Genomic DNA, 22608 nt, shown 5'->3' with positions numbered 1-22608 from the left:
GTAATAGGACCATTTCTATTCATAGTATCTTTTCTACAAAACTGAACCTGCTTTGTGCTTAATTTATGGTTTAAATTTGTGTGTTTGCATTTATTTCTTATGAATGCAGAGCTGTTTGTCAGTAAAGTTTAATTTCCAAAATCTCTCTCTGCATGGTGTTCAGATGAAATTCCTATTAAATATTAATATTCTTATCCTGGCATTGAAACACACAGTACCTGTCACTTTGTGTAAGAAACAACAAAATACCAAAACCCATTGAGTTCTAACTAGTATGAAGAAGCATTGTCAGGATTTCATTCATAACTATCCCAAAAGAAAAGAATTCTATATGCAAGCATTTGCTCAAGTTGGCAGCAAACTCCTGACAAAGACTGCTTTCTTTCTGTGTTCTAGCCAGAAGCACACAGCACCCAGAGGACAAAGACACCCCAGGCTGGTGATTGAGGAATGCCCTTTAACATATGAAACACTGACAAATGAAGTAGTGAAAGAACTGCTAGAAAAGGTAAGGGAGGTTTTTTCCAGCTTCTCTTCAGATTTTTGTTTATATCATACATGTAAGTTATATTTAGTGGTTGTGGTTTTAGTTTTGTGTTTATTTTATAGAAGCTACGAAATTTTTCTCAAAGTGAGAAAAGTGTTACATTTGTAATGTAGGACTAAGTTTCCCTGTAAAGCTTTGGAAGTCTTCACTGAAAGGAAAGTCAGGCTCAAGCTTGGTCTCTCTTTATAAAATACTTACATGATATGTGAACTTTTTTCCTGAGTTAAGTACCTAAGAAGAAGTGTTCTTTACATTCTTTAACAAAAAATACAACATGTATAGGAACTGTAGTAAATATTTACTTAGCACAGCTTTTGAAAACATTATATAGCTACAGAAAACTTCTACTGGAATGCAAGTTACAGTTCTAGTTCTTTTTGTGTTTAACTTCCTTTGCAAAATTGAAGACTTGCTGAAACAGGAAGCTATTGTTATTACAAGAGTTAGTGATATCTTTCACATTAGCTGCCAAGGAGGGTAGTTGAAGGAAAAGCATATTGGAGATCTTTAATGATCTTTGAAGTTTCAAGAATTGTTTATATTTTATAAATGGCTTGTTTTGACTTTGTCAGGTGTTTCAAATTTAAAATGTGATTACATTATGCATTTATAATATATATATATATATACCTATTCCAGGTTGGTGGTGTAGTGTAGCAGACAGAGATTAGAAGGAAAAACACACTTGAAATGAGCAGTGATGGAGTCTTGGAAGCATATCTGTTACAGAAGTAGTATGTGAGAATAATTTTATTTTAAAATGCTCTGTTTTAAAAACACAGAGCCATTATAATCCAGACAAATCTTAGTATTTCTTTTAAGAAATGAAACAATAAGATTTTGTGGTGTTTCAGCAAAAAGATTATTGTATTGTCTGTTTTTCTCTGTGGCTTGTTAAATTTAAAACCATTTTGGCTGTCCTTGAAGCAGCAGCTCTGTATATATAACCCAAGTGATTGGCATATTGTATCATTGCTGTACATAAATAATGGCAGTAGATAGACGAGAGTGTCACTATCATGGTACTAAAAAGGGATTGCAGTACCATCAGTTGTTTGGTTTTTTACTCACTCTGGGGATTAATAGCTTATATGAGTAAACTGAATAAAGGTCCTTCCCCCTCTGCCCTCACTTAATCCAGTACTTCCCATGTGATGTCTTCTTTGTGAGCTGAAGCTCCTGTGTTGGCCTGTGAGGATTTTACTTCACAGGGGAGCTTGTAGTACAAGGTGTCAGTGGGGTCAACTTCCTCAATGACAGCACTGCTTAACAGAGGTAGAAAACCACCTCCAAGAACAGACACATCCCACAGGTGGCACACGTGTCACAGTTGTGTATTGAGACTCGAGTGCAGGGAAGGCACCCCTGGCTGAATAAGAGGCTCTTCATTTGCTTCTAGCTCCCTCCTCTCTCTGCTCCTCCACTATCCTCGGTAATAACAAAGCTGAGTAGCTCCAAGGGAACCAGGGGGTAATGACTCATGGCTCATGAGAGATACTGACCTCCAATACTACAGAAGTATTTTTAGTATGACTGGCATCACATATTTAGAGAAATACTATTTATAGCTCTACCGTACTGCTTATCAATACAACACAGTAAATAAAATACTTTGGGTTTGTTCTAAATGAAGGATTTTGTGTACTCTGAGGTCAGTACCAGTGTTGGCCACCTTTCTTGGCCTGACTCCAAAGACAAGCTGGAAAACTTCCATTTACTTTGTAGCAGGGGCAGCATCAAAGACAAGTCACCCTTCTGTAATACAGTGTTAGGCCTTTATGTCCTCAGCAGTTTAGTGAAATGGTTCATGTATATACAAGTTTTAAAGAAGAAAAAGGTCCATGCAATTCTGAAATGACTTTGCAGCTAAGTTTATGTTGTGTTGCAGGTTAATGAAGCTGCTAAAAGAGGAAAGAAGTTTGTGGGATTTGTAACACAGCATTTTCCTCAGCCTAAAGCCTGTAATGGAACAAGCACAGATGGAGGTGCAGAGCTGGAATCAACGCTGGGCAGAAGAAATCGGGAGCACAGAAGAGAAAACTTTGAGGAAAACTATAAAAACTGGAACGAAGGGACATTGAGCGGCCACTCATCTGAGAGTGGGATAGAGGAGGAAATGCATGGAGAAAGCAGACTCCTAGAGGATTCAGATTTCCAGTTTGGAAAAGAAGTCAGCACTTCTAAACCACGAAAAGGAGATGGTAATAAATACTGCTTGTTTGTTGCAGAAATAAGGTATTTAATTGAGTTATTGAGGCATTGGGAAAAATAGAAGAACAGCATTTTCTGTTGCACCAAATACTGGTTTTGGAAGGTGGATATGTAAATGCATACATATTTCTAAAAGAATTGCCAGCAAAAGAAGCAGAAGAAATATTTACCTTCTGTTTTATGTATGTGAGCTGTAGTAAATATATTAAAATGATATTTCAATTTTCATATATACTATTGTAGATGTACTGTCAGAATTCTGGTTTGCAATTTAAAGAAAAAAAGACCACAAACAAACCCCCCAAAATCACCCATAGTATAATTGTGGCTTGGAATGTTGTGCAAGCAGAAAGGATTTTTACTGCCACATATTTATTACACACATATTGAGCAAAAAACCTTTCTTTTAGAAGGATGCAATTGTTATATTTTCTGCAATGCACACTTAGTTTTACTCAGTACGAAATTATAAACACATAATGATTTCAAAGTATACGTTGTGATTCCAGTTATGCCTGTTTCAAAGCTGACAACAAAGAGAGCCCCTTCCAGCTAGGGCCATAATTTTACATGCTTCCAGGCAACTCACATAATGTACACCAAATAAATCCGTTCATAATGGATTCTTTCTGGGTAACGTGCCTTCAAGAAGTGTCCTGAAAGAGATCACTGAAATTAATGCATTGACCATGAAATCGAAGACAATAATTGTTACAAAATGAATTTCTTAGAGAAAAGTAAGCATTAGAAGTATAGGAAGGAAAAGCATAATTGAAAAAATGCTGGTGCTGTGATAGACAACTTAGTTGTAGAAGGATGAAGTGCTTGGCGTAGTCTGTGAAGAAAATGAAATATTGACTTCTTGTACTGAGACTCTAAGGCCTCCTGGCTGCTAAGAGGAAAAGGTAAAAAGAAAGAAGTAATCTAAGTAAGAGAACTAATGCAGGACAGAATTGTGTGGAAAGCAGGCATCATGAAACTTTCTTGTCAGGCTGCATTCCCTGATGAGCCAGACATGTTTTAATTGCTCTCAAAAGCAACCTTTTCACTTTCCTGTTAAAGCAGCCTCTCCACTTTGTAGGCTGTGAGAACAATGACTCTAAGCACAGAGATAATCAATTTCCCTCTTATTTTTAACACTTGAGTAAAAGCAGTTTTTCTACAAGTGAGCCTTTATAGCATAATCTGGTAAAGCTTAACTGGTTTTTTACAGCTTGAAATAGTGGGTTTGCTATATATTAGCGTTCCTGTAAGAAGTGGAAAACGAGGTTCTGTTCAGGAGCACTGTTTGTGCAGGCTGGTGTGACCAGGTAGATCAGCAGCCAGTACATCCCCTACATGCAGTGTTCTCAGGAAACTTCAAAAAGCTTTGGCAAGGACATGCCAGGCTTCTCTACACCAGTCAAATGGAAATTCACTGGAGTTCATAAGATAAAACTTCTGGAAACTTAATCACCTTTCTTGGTGTATATTTTATGTAACCATCATTTTGAAAAATACTGATGTAAATTTCCAAGGCAGTCTTACATGTGTGTAGGTATATACTGCTATGGCAGTGTGCCACTTCCATTTCCCTCTGCTCAAAAGAGGCAAAAAATTGTGTCCAAGTTCTAGATTTGGGGATTGTAAGTATGAATTTTTACTGTTATGTTGCTTTTTGATCTACTTTATTGAATTTTGGCTGTAATACATTGCTTGCAGAGGTAAGTTTCTGGTAGATGTGAGGAATTGAATAGTTGTATTGGGAAACAATTTCCTTTTTCTGTAGAATATATGGTAAAAGAAATTAAGGTTTGTCAGGATAAACATATCTATTCCGATGTAAGCACCTGTGAAAGCAGTAAAACTGTATAAAGAATTATCTCGTACTGAATTTGTTCTGAATCTCCCTTATTCTAGGCACCTGATATCACCTGCAGTGGGTTTAGTAACACTTCTGAAAGCAGAGAGGGATTCTTCCAGATATTGGTTCAGATTACTTAGAGTACCAATCCTATTTTGGAAATTTCTGTTTCTGGAGCCTAGAGAGACTGACTTCTTAACTGGGGTCATCTAAGCAAATTCCTTTGTTTTGACAGTGCAAAATCTTTGATATTTAGAGGTTAGTTTGCATTGATTTAGGCTGCCCAGCAGTATTAGGCAGTCTGAGAATATTTCTGGGCAACTGCTTTGTGTTACTTCTCTACACCAGTGGCACACAAGTGTATTTGTGGAAAACACTCACATAGTTAGGATTTCATAACTTGTGCTTGTTTGTGACTGGTTTTGTTACAGCACTGTATTAATACCTAGACAGAAAACAAATTTGAGGATATGTTGGTTTTGTATCCTTAACTTCCACTGATCATCAGTTACTATGGGAAAATCCCAGTAAACAACTAACAACTTACACTGGGACTTCAGAGAATAACGGGTTAAAGTCAGAGCAAGGCATTGCTTACATTTGCAAGCTTAGAAAATTGTCTTTTGTTTTTATAGTTGCAAATATTTGTAGCCAGAAGTTCCACAAGTGGCAGCGATGAAGGCTGTTTCCACTGTTTTTTCTTAGTCCTTGTATGTTTTCTTTATGCAGACCTCCACTACCTGAAGAATTCAGTGACAGCCCAGCTGTAATAAGTTCACATTTTCCTCATATCCCAAAGTGTACCTCCCCTCACACCTTCTCCTGAGGGAGTTTAGGTCTTAAGCAGAGCAACATTAAGAAACAATTATTAAAACTGTTGCTTAGAAATATGAGATTAGTAATATTGCAAATTTTGGAACACTGTGTTTGAGAGTCATTCTTCCTTTTTCTCTCCTTAGACAAGCTCTATACAGTCTTCAATGTTTTTGATGATGATTCTACCTGCTGGACCTACCATGAAGGTGTTTTGTCTATGAAAGTAACAAGAAAGGGGCCAGTTGTTAGTACACTGGAAGCAGACTGGCTAGAACTAACTACATTTTATTATAAACAAGGATTGGCCTTAGTTGATTCTTTTGTACACTGGGAAACTTCTAAAGGTGAGTAGTGTCCCAGTCTATTGGGAAGCTTTTGCTTGTTTACATAGAATTATGTAACTTGAAAAAATTATGATTATATTTTGCTTCTTGATGGGAGGATATATATGTGAGTATGTCCATATGGATCTGTAATAAAGATAAATTACTCCCTTTCAGATATCAGATTCCACAAATTCATAATAGACTAAGTAACTGAAATTTTTGCTTTGTTTTATCAAATTGACAGTTTCCAAAGCAGCAAACTAGAGTAGCTTTATAAAAAAATAAATCTCTTGTGCTAGTTCTTCTGGTTTGGTTTGTGCTTTTTGAAGGAAAATACAATGGGATGATAAGTGTTTAGAACACTTGAACTGTGTTGCTGGTAAGATGTGTAATTGGGAGATTCATTTCCATTTGAACTGGATTTGTCTGAAAGGCAGAAGTTAAAAAGGTGCAAAAAATAGTAGTGACTACTGTTGTGCAATTACTTGGAAAAAAAGTGAAGAAAATTGTAGTACCCTAGAGTTAGGAGTACAGACCAATACAAACTGAGATGATTATCAAACAACAAATGTTGTTTGATAGCAAACCTACACTGTATACTTCACTAAGGTGATGCTTTGGTTGCATTTGTACCTGTCTTACTTGTACTAAGTTGCAACTTGATGTTCCTTCAGAATTAATTATTGCAGTGTAAGCAAAATACAGGGTTGCAGTAGAGAAAAGTCTTGTCAAATGTTAGTTGAAAAGATTCCAGGCACCTTAAACAGTTTTTTAATGCTCAGGATGATTAACAAATGCAATAGATAATTAGTAATGTATTAAAGTGCCTTTCATAAGTAATTTTGTCTGCTTTTTACATTAATTATGTGAGGAGGGTAAAATTACTGTCAGTTTGAGCAGTTGCAGTATTTACTATGCCTTATCCTTTTTTCTGATAATTTTGATTTAAAACAATATGCACTCTTGTATTATTGAAGACCTTAAATTAAGAAAAAAACCTGCAAAACACAAGATCTTTGCAATTTAAATTATGATTTTTCAAAAACAAAAATCTGGCAGTAATGACAACTCTTCAGTTTTCGTTGCTCTCCACGGTTTTGAGTGTGAATCACTGTTTCTGTAGCTCTGCAGTAAATTTAGTGACTCAGAAGCACATAAGCTCATCAACGTAGATTTACTTCTGATGGAATTTGGCAGCAAGTCCCTCTCAAACTGTATATTTTGTGCACATGAACAGTCTTAATGCCACAGTTTGTAGCAGTCATCTTTTCTACTCTGAAACTGTTACTCCTATTTATTGAAGTCAGTGAAATGACCAAATTTCCTTTGGTGGGGGAGAGGTGAGAATTCAGACTTGTAGTTTTCATTATAGAGTTTTTTTAGAGCTGGAAAAGAACTCTCTGGAGATCTGTTACAGTTCACTGAAGGGTGGTTTTGCAGCTGTTGAAGTTAATCTTTGCAGCTGTTATCCAACAACAGTTTTACAGTCTCCCCATTCCCCACAGAGAGAGCTGTCTGCTCCTCTCTGCATGAATGACTCCCCATCTTTAATACCCAGGTAATCACATGCCTCATCCAGTGTTGGAGTGGATTTAATGCTGATATTTTGAGGAGTACATGATTTTGCTGTACCAATTTAGTTTGTTAGTCAGCTGTCAAGGTAAATCTCCACAAAAGGAGCTTCCCAAAGGCTGTTAGGAGAAGCAAAACCAGAAACTGAACGGATATTTGATGCACAGCTTTAGTTTGGGCCAAACGGATGCTACCGGGCTTTGACATGTGAGTCAGGGAGCTGTGCTCTGAAACTTCCTTCCCATCAGGAATCCTCCTACAATTGCTTGCTTCAGGCTCTTCCTGTGGCCATTTCTGTGTTTAAGTGGCTGTAGTTGAGCTTTACACTTGATGGTTCACTCATTTTTGTGCTCTCTCCCACCACACCAAAAGCCACGTGTCTTGTCAGGATGACAATATTGAGGAAAAAAGTGTTGTGCCCATCCTCTGCAATGAATATGTTGAATACAAGAAACTGGAACTCATACTGGAGTATCAAGGGGTTAATGCTTTTAAGACAGTTGTTCATAGTTCAATTTGTATAGAAAAAAGGGATTTTAATAGTAAGTTTACTTGCACACTTCATAAATAATCACAAAATTCAGTTTGCTGAGTTATTTAATTTTATTTTAGAGGACTGTTCAGTGAGAAAGAAACATCTTGTAATCTAGCAACCTAAAACTTAATGCTTATGTTTATGTTCACAGGGGATTATTTGCCCAAATCTTTAGAAGGATTATTTATCTATGAAGAAGAAGGTGCTGGGGTTCCAGGTTCTAACAGGAAAGGAAATGATGCAATAGTTGTTGAACAATGGACAGTCATTGAGGTAAATAGGTGATGATTTAGCAGTGCTATTTCCTACTGGTATTTTTCTTTGTTTTTTGCTTTAGGATGCTGGTACCAGTGTTCCATAGACATTCAGGATGGTTCCCTGAAGTCACCTGCATGGGCTTTACTAAAGCCCCAAATGATAAAATGAGATCAGATTTGTGGGCATTGGTAAATGTGCATAAAAGAAATATGTGGCCTGACATTTGTAAATGCTCATACCAACAAATACAACTACCAAAGAAAACATCTCGAGGGATTTTCGTGTGTGTTTCAGACTAATTTAGGTGCAATTTCAGCCAGTGCAGGTCACATTGATAGTGTGAAGTGTTTTTTAAAAAAGAAAGAGAAATTAGCTAGAACTAGAAAAACAACAAGATAAAATTGATAGTGAATTAATTCAATATGATATTCAGATATATATTTTTATGAAAATTTTACTGCTAATTATGAAATACTTGGGTTTCCTAATAAATTGACATCTACTGCTGTAGTAGGTTACAGCAATAAAATTACTTAAATTACTCTTTAGAAATATTCTAATATTTTATGTTTATTTGTATGAATGACATCTGAGATCAGTTGTTGTTGGATTTTCTTACTTTTGAAATATCCAATAATAAATACATTTACAAGTGTGAAAAAAACTAGCATCAAACTAAAAACTTGTATATTTAAAAAAAAAAGACCACCATCAAAACCTTAAGAATGTAGCTAAATAAGATGCTTATTTTTCACACGTGGAGTAAAAACTGTAAAGATGTCAATTGAGACAACTAATTATGATGCTTAAAAAGTTTTAGGCATTAATTTAGCAAAGTGACAAGTTTAATGAGTGAGATGTGCTTTCAATTATGTCTTGATGAGCCAGGGCTCATGCCTAATGTTAATAAATTCTGTTTGCCATGGATTTTGTAGTTTTGAACTTTTCAAGTTGTTTTCAGTTTGAAATAATGAATCTCCATCAAACAACAGCTTGATGTCATCTCAAAGGATTAGCTCATTAAAAGTGAGAGGGGAGGTGTTGTAATTGTGTAGAAATGCAAATATAACCTGTACAGAGTCTCTTTACTACTTTTTATAATTATTAATGTAGGGGTGTGAAATTAAAACAGATTATGGACCTTTACTGCACACACTGGCTGAGTTTGGATGGCTCCTGACCTGTGTCCTGCCTACACCAATTGTACGACATGACAGGTACCCAAACTCTTGCTTACAGCATTTTGGGTGTGTGTGTCTGAGAATTATCAAATAATTACTTGCATACTTAAATGTAAAAGGAAGAAAAATGCTGGTGTTGTTAAATGTATGTAAAGTTTGAGATGTAAGTAGCGTTTTCATGGAGTGCTTTGCCATCTCTTCTTAGGACTACTGATTTCAATGAGTCTAATTCTAAATTTAAAATACATTGTGTAAATCCAAACATGAAAGATTTTATTTAAGAAACTTATCACATACCCACTCCACAGCAAACAGGTTTCAACTAGAAACAAGTGTTGAAATGTTTTACTAGTTTATGACCTTGGTGAATGACTGATATAGACCATGGAAAAAGTCATGTTGTCACAAGACAGTCATGGAGAGTTTGTTGCAAATTAGGGCAGACAATGTGCTAATCCAGCAAGGTTTTGGGCTCTTTCTCTTCTCTAATATAGACATTATGGTTCAACTCAAACATAATACCAGACTACTGGATTTCAGGTCTCTATCTGTAATGCTTATTTAGAGGATTGATGGGACTCTTTTCTCCTCTTTCCTCTGTAAGAAGAGCTAAATTGCAGACCTGGATTCCTCATCAGGTTCCAGGCTTGCTTTTTTCTTTTTCTTTTTATTCTTAAATAACCCCTTCCCAAAAGATACAACACCTAGACCAAGCGTTCTTAATACCTCTCTTCTCTCATCTTTTTTTTTTTTAATTCTCACCCATTAGATTGCCAAACTTCAAAAACAAGCCAAGGTACTGAGGCAGGGCTTAGGGCTCATTAGCAACTGGATCCCAGACCTCACTGTGTTAAATCAAGACAGCTTGAAAGAGATGTGCATGAAAGATTCTAAGAAAACTGTTGCAAGAAAGTAGAGTTCTGCTTAAGTCATTTGACATAATTAAATCAACTCATCCAATATAAGAAGGAGGCTTTTGTGATTAGGAAATAGGTGTTGGGGTTTTTTGGCAGTGTTTTTTCTAATGGCTGATTTTAATCAACTGATTAAATGCAAACACAAGAAAAGCTGTGGTAAAATATGGTAATATAGGTTCTGTTGCCTTTTTTTTTAAGAGTCTGTTTTGCTTTCCTCTGGAAGAAGCAGCAGTTTCCAGAATATGAAACAAACGGTTATCCTTTAATGTCTTCAATAATTTTGTAGCCTAAGTGTATTAGCTTTGAACATGGTGACTTATTGGCTATATGAGCTACCAGGCCTGGTTTTCATAAACAGCTGAAATTTTGGCCAAATCTTAGAGCTTGAGAGTAAGTCTTCAGGATCTGGGTATAATCTTTGAAGAATGAGAAGGAGATTTTAGTAGTCATGGTGTGTTCTGAGTCATAGGATGAGAGAATATTTAACTTCCAACCTTTTGTGTCCCACAAGCAATGTAACTGAGCCCACCCCCACGGGTTTGGACAGCAGGGTCAGGAATGTCCTGAGCAGCTGCTGGGTGACACTGGAAGTGTCAGCCTGTGCTTGCAGCACATCAAATGGTGCTGGTTTGTACCTCAGAGATCACAGAGCCAAGGCAGGGCCGACTAAAAGAGGCTAAGTGCTGTAAGGGGAAAAAAATTAGGATGCAGTGCTGTAGGAAGCATGAACAGATTGATTAGGCTGGGGCTGTCCCTTGAATCAGTGAGAACGTACCAGGAAGATATTTGGGTCTTAAGCAGTGCTGTACCCCAGATGTGGAACAGCCAGAGCATTGATAGCAGTGCCCATGCTAAAGGGGTTGTGTCCTGGCAAAATCCGAAACTGGATTCATTTTGTGTCCACACTAGAGTAACTCAGCCTAATAAAAACCATTTGTTTTCTGGCCTAAATGGTTGAGTAGGAGTCTGTATGAATTGTCTAATGCTTGTTATCCCATTGTAGTTTGAGTTACTCTTGGAAGAAATAGGAAGAATCATGTTCTGTATGCCTGTAGTAGATCTCATATACAGCAATTCAGTTTGCTTTAAAAAAGGGGAGAAGCTTCTGAGCAAGAATTCCTAATTAGGGATTGAGAATTCATGAGAATCAGAAAATTAATGTCTTCCTGTTCTGATAGGCTGAGTAGTGATTGATAACTACTATTTTTAGGCATTGATGTTGGTATTTAAAGAGGAGAAGAAATTCCTGCATGGTTACTGTGTGTCTGCTATGAAAGATGCCATTACTGTGGTGGTGCTGGGTTATCCTAGGAATGCAAAAGTCTTAATAAAGAAGGACACTTTATGCTGCTCAGCAGCTGTTTTTTTCCCCAGACTCAAAACTCTGACCTCAAAACCCAGCCTGAATATTAAGAGGTTTCAGAAACACTGAAGAAACAAAATAAGCAACAACTTGGGATGATCTGATAAAATGTTTTCATGTTTATTTTTAAAATAGAATTTGTGCATAGTATTTAAAGAAAATCTTATCTATTATCCCTATTTTTACTCATGATAGTATTTTCCTTTATTCTGTCTTCCTTTTCTCCTAATTTATTGCAAAACTTTCCCTCATGTCAGATCTTCTGTGAGTATTTGCTTGTAAATTACTGCTACTCCAGTTTTTAGTATGGTAGTACCATGAGTTTGTACAAGTTCGTACATGTTTGTATTGAAAACTAGAATTACTTTTAAGGCTTTTTAAATTTTTCATTTAATACATCCTTGGAGCCAGGACACTTAATATCCCAGGCTGGTGTCTGTCTTAAAACTGAAAGTCAAGATGCTATCCAAAGTTATGTTTTTTTGAGAAATGAAAACACACAAAAAAAAACCTCACAAAAACCCACACCCAATACTTGAAAATAATTTATCTTATTCCCTTTGGTCATTTTCAGAAAATCTTGTCTAACATCTGTTCTAAGTGCTTTGTACATTCAATATCCATGCATTAAAAAAATGGATCTGTAAAAACCAGAGCCATTGGCAGTACTACTGAGCTTGTAGCCTCATGGTGTTTTGGAGGACTTGAATATAGATGTGTAAGGGGACACAGTTTTGCCCATACAGCATAAGCAGACAAACAAATTGCTGGTGTTCCAACAAAAGAGTCTCTGTTGCTCTTCATCACTCTTAAAAGAAGAGACAGGAAAAAGGCTTCAGCAGCCTTACTCTGCAGTGACCTTTATTTCCCATCCCTGATTACTGTAGTCCCTGAAAATGGCCAGGGCAGACTGTGGGCAGTGCACTGCAAAAACACTGACTTTATGGTTATTCATTTATCCTGGCCCAGCACTTAATCTAGATTTTCAAAATGCCCTGACTTATGAGGCAAAGAGGGAATGTAGAAATGTGAGGGAAACTGTGGAGCTTCCCTTGCTCTAAGCACTTTTTCTCATTTAAATTCTGTGGAAATCCCACTGTCATTGAGTTCTTTGTGAATTAAGCTCATAGCTGCTTTGTCGTGTGCGGCATTTTAATAAGGTCAGACTTAGAAATTTGTTAATTTACTTCTTGTCTACTCACCATCATGTCCTTTTTCTGTTCTAGTAGAATTTGTACAAGCTGTAGCTCAGTGTTTGGGTTTTTTTCTTTTCTCTGCAGGAATGCAGACACTGTTACAAAATAAGCCTTAGGCTCTTCCCCATGCCAGAGACTGTGCTCAGCCTCGTTGCTTGGAAGAGACATTTTTCAGTCGATCAAGAGAGACATAACTGAGGCACAGAGAAATACCTAGCCAAGTGGAATAAGGTTGCAGGATTGCAGATTTCCTTGTAATGACACAAAATCTAAACATTGTTTCTTTTAATGAATAGTGAGGTAGGGACTCTTAGAACAGGAAACCTTGTTAGGCTTAAGGAAACAAATGAATTTGTTCTCCTGCTTTTTTGTTTTTCCCACAAGCTGGAGTTTTAGTTCTCTGTTCTCATCCAAGAAAGAGAACAAAATGCAAAGATATGCCGTGACCTGATTTGAGCCAGACTGAAAAAAAGATTGTGAGGGTCCAAACAGAATCACAAATCCATCATCACCAACTATTGATCTGAGTGGCTGTTTATGCTGAGAATAGTACTGGTTTGTGAACTTTCTCAGAGCTTACTTCCAGAAGCTTTACTGAGGGATGGCTGATAACAAACTCTTCTGAGCTCATAGGAACAGTTCTAATCCCTGGTTTTTCTTGGAGCCAGTCCCTGGTGTTAAATACAAAATAATTTTCAGGTGTGAAACATGCATCAGTTGCCTTGACTTCTTGTGTGTGGTGGTTAACCTTGTGACATATCCATGCTGAAGTAAAAGTTTACATTGTTTTAGTAGTTCCTTGTAATGGTATGCATAATAACATGGTTTTATGACTGATAGAATAGGTAAAATCATAAATATTTCAAATGAACTGCCATCTCTTTGGTGTTTCTATTTTGCTACTTTCATTTAGTGCACTCTTAAAATCTGTAGGCACCCTTTGGCCAAACAGTTTCAGTGTTTTGCCTTCATATGCTTAAAGATCTTATTGAGTACTGCCCAGAAGCAGCTGGGGGAAGAAGAGCTTATAAAAATGTAGTATCTGATATTTTGAAGAAAACAGGAATTTTTAAAATCTTCTTTTTCTGGAGTTCTTGTCTTGAAATTGTTTCACTTCCAGTGACATGGGCTTTGGGTTTGTATTATATATCCTGTCAATGTGATGACATGTATTTCTGGTGGAAAGGTAATGGAAGTACATTAAAACTTAGAGGATGTATTTATCACCACTACTAAGGGGGTGTAATGCTGATGAAATATCGTATCAGTAATATATGGTCTGGGGAGCAACTTCACTAATCTTGTTTATTTTTCTACAAGTATTCCCATTCAGGGGGGGACCCAATCAACCAACAAAACCCCACCTTTGCTTTGCCCACAATAACAGTATTAGCATCTGTAAAAGTTCCAGGACTGAAGTTGCTCTTTTTTTTCCCTCCCTTCTTTATTTTTCTTACCAAAATACTCTCTTGTTCTGCCTATGCTGGTACCTCCCTCGTACAAAACACCTGGTGTCATTCATCTCATTCTTGATGCAAAGCTTATTAAAACTCAGCTGAAACCCTTTATCCATAGGTGGTGAGGCAGCAAGCTTAGCCTGCTGTGTCAATTAGATGACATCTTACAACTTTTATTTAGCAGTAAAGAATGTTAATTTCCAAGCTTCATACCACAAAGTATTGAGAGATTTGCTGAAGCTATGGATCTATTAAGATTGTGATATCAATATTATGTTGCTGTATATTTAACTGTGAAGACTAAGTTAAAAAAGGCTTGTGAAGATTTGCTTCAGACATAAATGTGCAAACTTTGATTAAAAGTAGGAGCTCTGATATTTAAACTTTCAAAAGCACACATGTTAAGTAACTTGAGTAATTTGTATTACCATGACTGGTCTGTCCATATTTTCATGTGCATCACCTTAACCTAGTTCCATGCTTCTGTTTTTTAAAAAATATCATTATAGAACCATTGAGGAATTAATAAACTGGATAATACTCTGTAGTCTGTCCTCTTCTCAGTCGTGAACTTACACCAACCCTGAAGTTGATTTTGAATAGGTTAGTGACAATTATTGCCTTTAAAACATGGAAACTATTTTCTTTAAATTTTAGTGAAGGAAATCTGGCCACAAAGCAAGTCATTTTTCTTCAGAGACCTGTTATGTGGAGTTCTGCTGCCCAGACACCAGAGGTGAGTAACATATTTGTGGTATTAATATTTTAAAAACTAGTGCTTCACATAACGGTAAGATACAGAAACAAACTAGACTTCAGAATTGACAGGGGAAAGAACTGGCAAGAACACAGTTTACCTACAAACAAGTTCAAGTTCATGGATGTTTTTTGCAACTGGAACACATTATTTTTTTTCCTCAGCTGTTATCTCTTAAGCCATAAGAGAAAAGCATGAGCAGGCTAAAAACCTGTTTTGTGCTAAGGAATTACTGTGTCTCAGGTGCATGTGTTTGGCTGTGCTGTATTTCCGTGGAAGTCTTTAGGGAGTCTGATCAAAATCCTGTATCTCTTGCACATGAAACACAAAACTATTTTGACCTTCAAAACATCTACTTTCACATTTTTAGAAGAAAGGAGTGTTGAGCTATGCTCTAAGGGATACTGTAACCTGCAGTTATCAGGGTGAAGGGCTGTTGTTGCATGAAAATGTGTGACAGAGATAGAGACTTTAAAACTCCTGCAGCTGAACCTCAACAGCTCCCTGTCCCTTTGGAGTGGAGGTTGTATCAAGTGCTTTGAGGATTAAGTGACTGACAGTCTCCACATTCTGCTCAAAGTCAGTGTCACAACAATTACTGAACCAGCACACTGCTGCAGTCAATTCTGCTGTGGCCAGAGGAGGGTGAACTCCTGATGGGCTTTCCTTTGCCAGGTCTTTTGACCTACTGTGATGGGTTTTCATTTTTGGTTCTTTCATGTTTTCAGTGGCTGATCAGCCTTTCTCTATTCAACATGTCCTTCCTGTGATACCCTTAAGTAGTTAGGAAAACTGTCAATGTTTTCACTTGTGTCCAGCAGTGGAGTGGTAACTTCACAAACTCATTCATGGCATATAATGATATGGCAGTGATACCTAGCTGTTTCTTTCTCTATTTGTATGACTACTTCCATAAGTCTTCAAATTTCTTGCATTTCTGTTTGAACTTTCTCTGTTTTGTTTTTTTTTACTGTTTTCTTTTTTTACTGTCTGTTCAGTGTGTTGCCATCATCTGTGTTTTCCTTTGTTTAGTGTTTCTAAAATATACTCTTCCTTTTTTTGTTCTTCTCCAGGCTTCTGCTTATCTCCAGCCTAACTTCCTTCTCCCTGTGTCCCCTGATAATTAGTACTTCCATGCCTGGAAGAACTTGCCTTCAACATGTACAGTTCAAGTCCTGTTTGTTTTTGTCTCTGCCACTGTCTCAATTCCCAGATAGTTCTTGTACACTATAATGTATTTCTTCATTTTCAGAATTGGAGCTTCTGCTTTTTTGCTCTTCAGTGTTCTGTGTAGTCTCCTTTGCCAGTGTCATTGTCTCTCTCCATTCATACCCTCTTCTAAATTCTGCCAGTAGAATTTTTTCCCTAACCACCCACTGTGTCAAAAGCACCTCCAGCTTTTATCTTTAAAACCTTTTGACTTCCTCTCACATGCCTGATTTTGTAGCCTTTACTTTTTTTCCTATTTAATTTCTGAAAGTATGTTTTGGACCACAATTTTTGATAGCAGCACTGTAAATATATAAAGCAAAATCATGACAGCCATAAAACGATGGTTTTCCTGATGCTTTTCTTCTTCTTTAGTACTCTGTATATAATAAGGGCATGAACTCCTGATTCTTTTTACCTTGGTAAGGCATAATGTCACTTCTAACTATGTGCCTCTTAAAAGGCAGTGTAACTGTATGTCACAAGTTGGGTTCTGCCAAGAGATGTAACACAAACCAGTTCTGTAAAAACATTCAGTCTGAGGAACTGATGAATCTTTGAGACATGGTGTAAATTAAAAATAGGAAACACTGTACTCACTGTTTTAATTCTTTCACCCTGCTGTAGGGTGATGAGCAGCCATGGGTATACAGATAAAATGTGTTTTGTAGTTGTTTTATTTTGTTGGAATTGGAAATGTTTGACTTGAGCATTAAACATACTCAAAGTAAACAAGAAATAGCTGATTTGTAGTCACTTACATCAGGATTTCCATGTTTAAAATCTGAACAAAATGTGTTTTCAGTACCAGTGAATGTTTTGCTTCTCTAACAGAAATTTCATTATGCTGAGGTCATTTAGCTTGGGCTAAATAGGTAAACTAGGGCTGAAGCTGAAACATTTAGCAGAGTCACATTTTCCTTCTGTTTTACCAATTATGTTGGTTTTCACCATAACTTAAATCCCCTTTACCTGGTCTCTTAATCTCACAGGGTCTCTTTTCTGAGGATGGAGTATGTTATGTCCTCACAGCTCTTCTCTCTGCCTTCTTGTGTATTTGTGGGGTAATGAGTTATGGCCTGGCTTATGATTTATGTGATAGTACAAAAGCTTCTTGGGTTACAAGGGCTGTATTGTCTCTGTGGACTTTTTGTTTGTCACATACCATTTGTTTTTCTAAGGGTTCAGAGAATGAAATGCAAGATTGAACCATGCAGTGCTTGAGGGGGTTATTTTTTCTCTTCTCTTTTTCTTTATTTCCCTTAAGCAAACTTTTCCATCCTCTTTCTGTGGCATCCAGGCACAACTTATTTCCTTCTGTTTCTCCTGAGGCAATGCTGTTTCCCCTTGTTTAATTTCCCAATGTTCCCTGTAACAGCTTTCCTAAATATGTTTCCTTTAGCCACACAGGCCATTGTTTTTACTGTTTCAAAAGGGTTTGAGAAAAAGCTTAGCAATGTACAGAAGGGGGACACAAACTTGCCAAAGCATAATAAAAGTCTGTGGAGTGTTTTGTTTTGTTTTTTCAAGTGTCTGCACTGTGTCCTTCATGCACTAAAATGCAGCTCTGTGCTGAGGCTGGATTCCCTCTCAGCTGCATGTGCTCCTTCTGTGGGCAGGGCAGTGTCCCCTGGCAGCCATCTCCTGCTGTAGCTGTGCTGGTGCTGAGAGCAGGGCTCCAGGCAGGTGGCTCAGGGCACTCCAGCCTTGCTGACCCTGCTCCTCTGTGTGCCTCAAGGCACTGACATTGGCTCTGGAGGTGCTGCATCATCACAGATCTCAGGAACTCGGGTAGCTCCTGATGCTGAAGTGAGATAAGCCTTTTATTTATTGTTGTGCCTCAGAGAACCCTTAGCATAGTCTGGTAGATCTACTGTTTGCAGAAATCATGATCTGCTTACTTTCCTTGTTGACATTGGCAACCATACTTCAACAGCAAAGATAGCAGGCAGTCCCAATACTAGAGTCATACTGTATTAATCCTGAGTTCCTCCTGTGCAAGGACTCTGTAAATCCCATTTCAAATGGCTGTAAAGAGCAGCCACTGACTTCTATCTGCATAGATTTGCCATGGGAATGGTAATTGCCTCCTCAGATAATGGCAATCTCTTGTTTCTTGAGAATTGCACTCGTGATTAAAATGCAGCTACACTAAATCTATCCATGATCCATTGCAAAGTTTTTGGCTCAATTGTTTTTCCCCTAAATAAACTAACATTTCAATATTCTCTTGTTTTTCAGAGGAAATCCTTAAGACAAATGACTGGGGAAGAAAAGGGCAGGGTGTCCAGCAGAAGTGTTGGATCAGACACAGCTACTTTTTGCCCTGTAGAAACTGGACAACCACCTGATGAGTTTCACCTATCTCCTTCTAAACAATGTTGGATCAAGGAGGGATCCTCCCATTATGGAGGCTTTCCAGGATTCAGTAGCAGTGATGGAGTATTAAGGGAACTGGATGATGGACAATTTGACCAGGAGGATGGAGTCACTCAGGTCACATGTATGTGATAAGTAAGTAACTGCATCAAATGGACATGTACATAAATCACACAAATGGGTTTTTTAAAAAAAACTACACTACTTTAAATACATTGGTATAATCCTATGACTCTTCCCAAACTCTTTTTGTATTTTTGGCATTTTCCGTGTTGTGTTAATCCTACTGTAGTAATAATACTACTGCAAAATAATTTGTTTTTCTGTCTGTCTGTAATAGTATAACTACGTGACTTGGGTGCTCTGCTAACTTGTTAATGCTTTTGACAAGCAAGGAAGCAAAAGCTGCAAAACAGTGACAGTTTGAATTGTGTGAGAGAGAAAGGAATGAGGATGTTTAGAACTTCCCACAAGCTGGAGGAATGCTTTTGGATTTGTTTGGTGTTTTGTTGTTTGGAATTTTTTAAGGATGTTGTAAATATTGGTGGGGGAATATGAACTGTCTGGCTGTTGTTAAGTTTTAATATAATTTTCACTTTATTTGCCTTGCACAAGTTCAAAAGCCTAGAGAAATGTCAAGTCTTACACTAGAGTGTTAATAATGTAAGCTGCATTCAGACTTGGTATGGACAGAAGAACTCAGGAGGCTGTAGGTAGGTAACTTGTTCCTGGAACATAACTTCACCTATGCAGTTTTCACAGGGTTCCTTGTACATGTAAGCCAGGAGCTTATAACTTGTATTATAATGATGTGTTCATAATGTCCTTGTGAGTGGAAATTAAGAACTGCTCATCCCCTGAAAGGTAACTTGCAGTCTGTAAACAATTCGTTTGAGAAGCTCCCTAGGAAGCATTGAGGCAGTGTGATGCTGCTAATGCATAGGAGGAAGATGTAGGCTAAACTTCATAGGCAGTATTAGATGGATGTATATATAAAAATGTCTCAGCTAAATGTATCTCACACTGGATAAAGTGCATTGAGCTGCATCCAATACCAGACTTGATGTTCAGAGGAAAAGATCAAGTTGCTGTGCTTCCATCCTTACTGTGGGGAGGAGCTGCTTGCATTAAGGGAGGTTAATGCTGTGGGGAGAGGAACAACCAGCAACTGCTTTTATGCTGCTGTCTGGAAACTATTTTACATAGGAGAAGCTGAATAAAAATGCATCTTCAGAAGGTAAATGTGATTATAACTACAATGTGCAGTTTTAATTTAGTTCTAGAAGAAAAAAAATTGTAAATGCTCATCATCTCTAAGCTAGTGTATAATAATTTGGTCAAAAGTCAGAACTGAGCAAATGTATTCATAACTTCACTCTCAATGTGTGCAGTACAGTACACACATCACCCAGGGATTTTGGTACCTGTCTCTGTGTGTTGTGTTGCAAACCTAGATGCCATTAATCATTTACCGACAACACCTCATTCCCCATGGATGGCATCCCACCAGCTGCTGTGGGACTCTGCCTGATCCACAGTGGTGGATGCTGGCACTAAATGCAGTGGGCAGATTAATGCAGTGACTGGAACACCAACAATTAACTCCAGAGAGGCACCCCAGGAGATGGCCAGGATAGTGGAGGTTCAGCTGAAGTCTCAGAGCTGTGCAAAAACAACATGGCTGCTTATTTCAGTAAGCAAAAGTAATTCATGCAAGGGAAAAGAAAAATGTAGGGCAGGGGGTGTAGGGGGAAAACTCATTCTACTGACATAATTGGCATAGGGGGAGCTTGAAATAATACTGCTTTGGAGCTGCTTCCTGAGCAACTTAAGAAATTCTTACTGGCAGGCTTGCTTATTTTTTTCTTTGGAAGAGCAACTCTTAACTGTTTGTAGCAGGATGGGAGGTTTTCTTCCAAAAAAAATCTACAGGAGATTCAACTTTTTTCCCATTGCATGCTGTGGGGAGTGATGGGAGCACCTCCAATAGGAGGTACAGTGAGGAACCCCTTCTGGCAAAGGCTCTTGTCCCAGCTTTCCCACCAGCATCTCGAGCTCAGGGATGTGGGGCGTGAGCCTGGTGTTCACTCCCTGTGAGGGGCACTGTAGGAGGAAGATCCCTCTGCTGACAGGGAGAGTGCTGGGCTGGGTGTCCCTGCAGAGCCTGCCCAAGTGCTGCTTTCTCTTGTGGCACTTCTCGGGGGGCACTGGCCATGCTCACAGGCAGCAGGGATCTCCTCCATGGAACACAGATGGAGAAGAAGTATGCAAGTACAAGTTACAGCTATCCCTGGCAGAAAGCCAGGTAACTCTAGCATATTAAAAATGGAGTAACAGCTGGTCTCATGCAACTTAGAATATGTTGCTCTACTTCTTTTAATGAGTTATCCAAAACATGTGTGTGTGCAGTTTTAACCATTGGTCATTCCCCATACAAATCCAATCTGTAAAATGGGCAAAAATTGGTCCAGAACTCCAGTTCTGAATAGTTCTAGTTAGAGCTTTTAAAGTCTGTCACAGAAATAACCTTTTATAAAGCAAGATCCTTGCTTAAGATAGTTAACATTAGTGAACCCTAAACCAAAACTGAGCTGTAAGTATTTAATTAAGTTACGAAGTATAAAGTAGTACATTTAATGCAGTTACTCTTTCTAGAATGCATTCTTTGGATAAAAATTACTTCAATTTTAACTGAGATCTTTCCATATCACCTGTTGAAAGGGCAGAAAATTCAAATAATATCTTTCTAAGATAAATATTCTCCTTACAATTAATGGGATGTACACAAGAGAGACTGTTTTGGAACTAGGGTGGAAATTGAGTATGCCCTGGATGTCCACAGGTACACTAGAACATCATCACTTCCAGCATGAAAGGCTTCTTTCAAAATGAAATAAAGCCATATTCTTTTTCAGTAGCCCTCAGTTTTGACTATGCTTTAGTCCTTGCTCCTGAATCTCACAGCTGTTGACAATGCTGCAAACCTCTGGATTCCTTTCTGTCTTTTTAATGCAGTATAACTGTGCTAAATTGTTTCCACTGAACCCACTCAGCAGTTCCTGGATTGTTAAGGACAGCTGGGTTTTTTTAATGTCATTTGTCTCATAGAATCCAAGTTTCCTGTGCTGTAGAAATATTTATCTGACTTGTTTGCTTTTGGCAGTCAGGGCAAGCTGTTTGCTCAGCCTGTGTGAAGACAGTGCAAGAATTTTCTGACTTCATGCACTTCCCCACTCGTCTTCCTAAGGCTTGGATGCTGAAACTGAAAACATTGAAAATGCTTCTAAAACGAGTTATGGAAAATCTTCTGGTTTGATCCTTGTAAAAAAATTCTGAGAGACAACTCTTACCTTACTTGGATGAGTGAAAAAGGGAGGGTGCATTTTGGGTATAGATTTGATTTCAGATCCTCATCACCTGTCTGGCACAAACCAGAGCATTAAGGTTTGCCTTTACTGGTGGGACCAATACTGTCCACTAAGTAAAGCAGCTTTGTAAATCAGAAGAATTCTCTGAAAAAAAACAGTAAGTACACTTTCTGTAGTCAATAACAAGACTTCAGCCAGAAACCTGGGTGTTTGAAATGTAGTAGGGAGAGCCCTTTCCTCATTGTGACAACAGAAATGCTCTGCAACTATTAGAAAGAACAGAAGGCAGCCATGATCATGAAGCTCTGCAAAAGACTGTTTATACTTCCTGATGCTTAAATTGTTTGGAGAGGAAATAGTTTTCTAATGTTTACAAACAGGAAGAAACTGTCCACAGTTAAATATTTTGTACTTTGCTTATAACTGTCAGAACAGTTTATTTACATACTGGTCAACTGCAATAAATGGTTGCTTCACTTGTTTTTGGTCTGTAAAATATTTTCTTTTTGTACAGGTTCAGATCTTTTCTATAGTTCATATAGGAATGTTCTCACCATTAGAAATACTTAGCAAATCAGTTCCCAGTTATGGTGTTTGTCTCACACTGACATTAACTGGGTTAGATCAATGTATACCTTGCCTCAAGGTAAAATTACCTTTTTGTAGTCTTGTC

General features: G+C 37.8%; 1 protein-coding gene across 5 annotated transcripts in view; it reads left to right on the top strand.

Moving 5' to 3' along the window:
* RFTN2 (raftlin family member 2) overlaps positions 1-22608 on the top strand; it is a 33216-nt gene that overhangs the window by 8537 nt on the left and 2071 nt on the right. For 4 of the 5 annotated variants that reach the window (XM_064433955.1, XM_064433954.1, XM_064433953.1 and 1 more), the window contains 7 exons: positions 397-508; positions 2436-2748; positions 5561-5761; positions 8002-8123; positions 9222-9325; positions 14880-14958; positions 18430-22416. In XM_064433955.1, the coding sequence (XP_064290025.1) occupies positions 397-508; positions 2436-2748; positions 5561-5761; positions 8002-8123; positions 9222-9325; positions 14880-14958; positions 18430-18699 (1201 nt within the window). In that variant the 3' untranslated portion in view covers positions 18700-22416. Of the gene's footprint in view, positions 1-396; positions 509-2435; positions 2749-5560; positions 5762-8001; positions 8124-9221; positions 9326-14879; positions 14959-18429; positions 22417-22608 lie in introns of those variants that run through there. The other variant, XM_064433952.1, reaches the window with a different exon arrangement.

The sequence above is a fragment of the Passer domesticus genome, chromosome 10 (assembly GCF_036417665.1).
Source record: "Passer domesticus isolate bPasDom1 chromosome 10, bPasDom1.hap1, whole genome shotgun sequence".
NCBI classification, from domain to species: Eukaryota; Metazoa; Chordata; class Aves; order Passeriformes; family Passeridae; genus Passer; species Passer domesticus.
The sequence above is the reverse complement of the archived record's forward strand: the minus strand, read 5'-3'. Positions and strand labels throughout refer to the sequence as shown.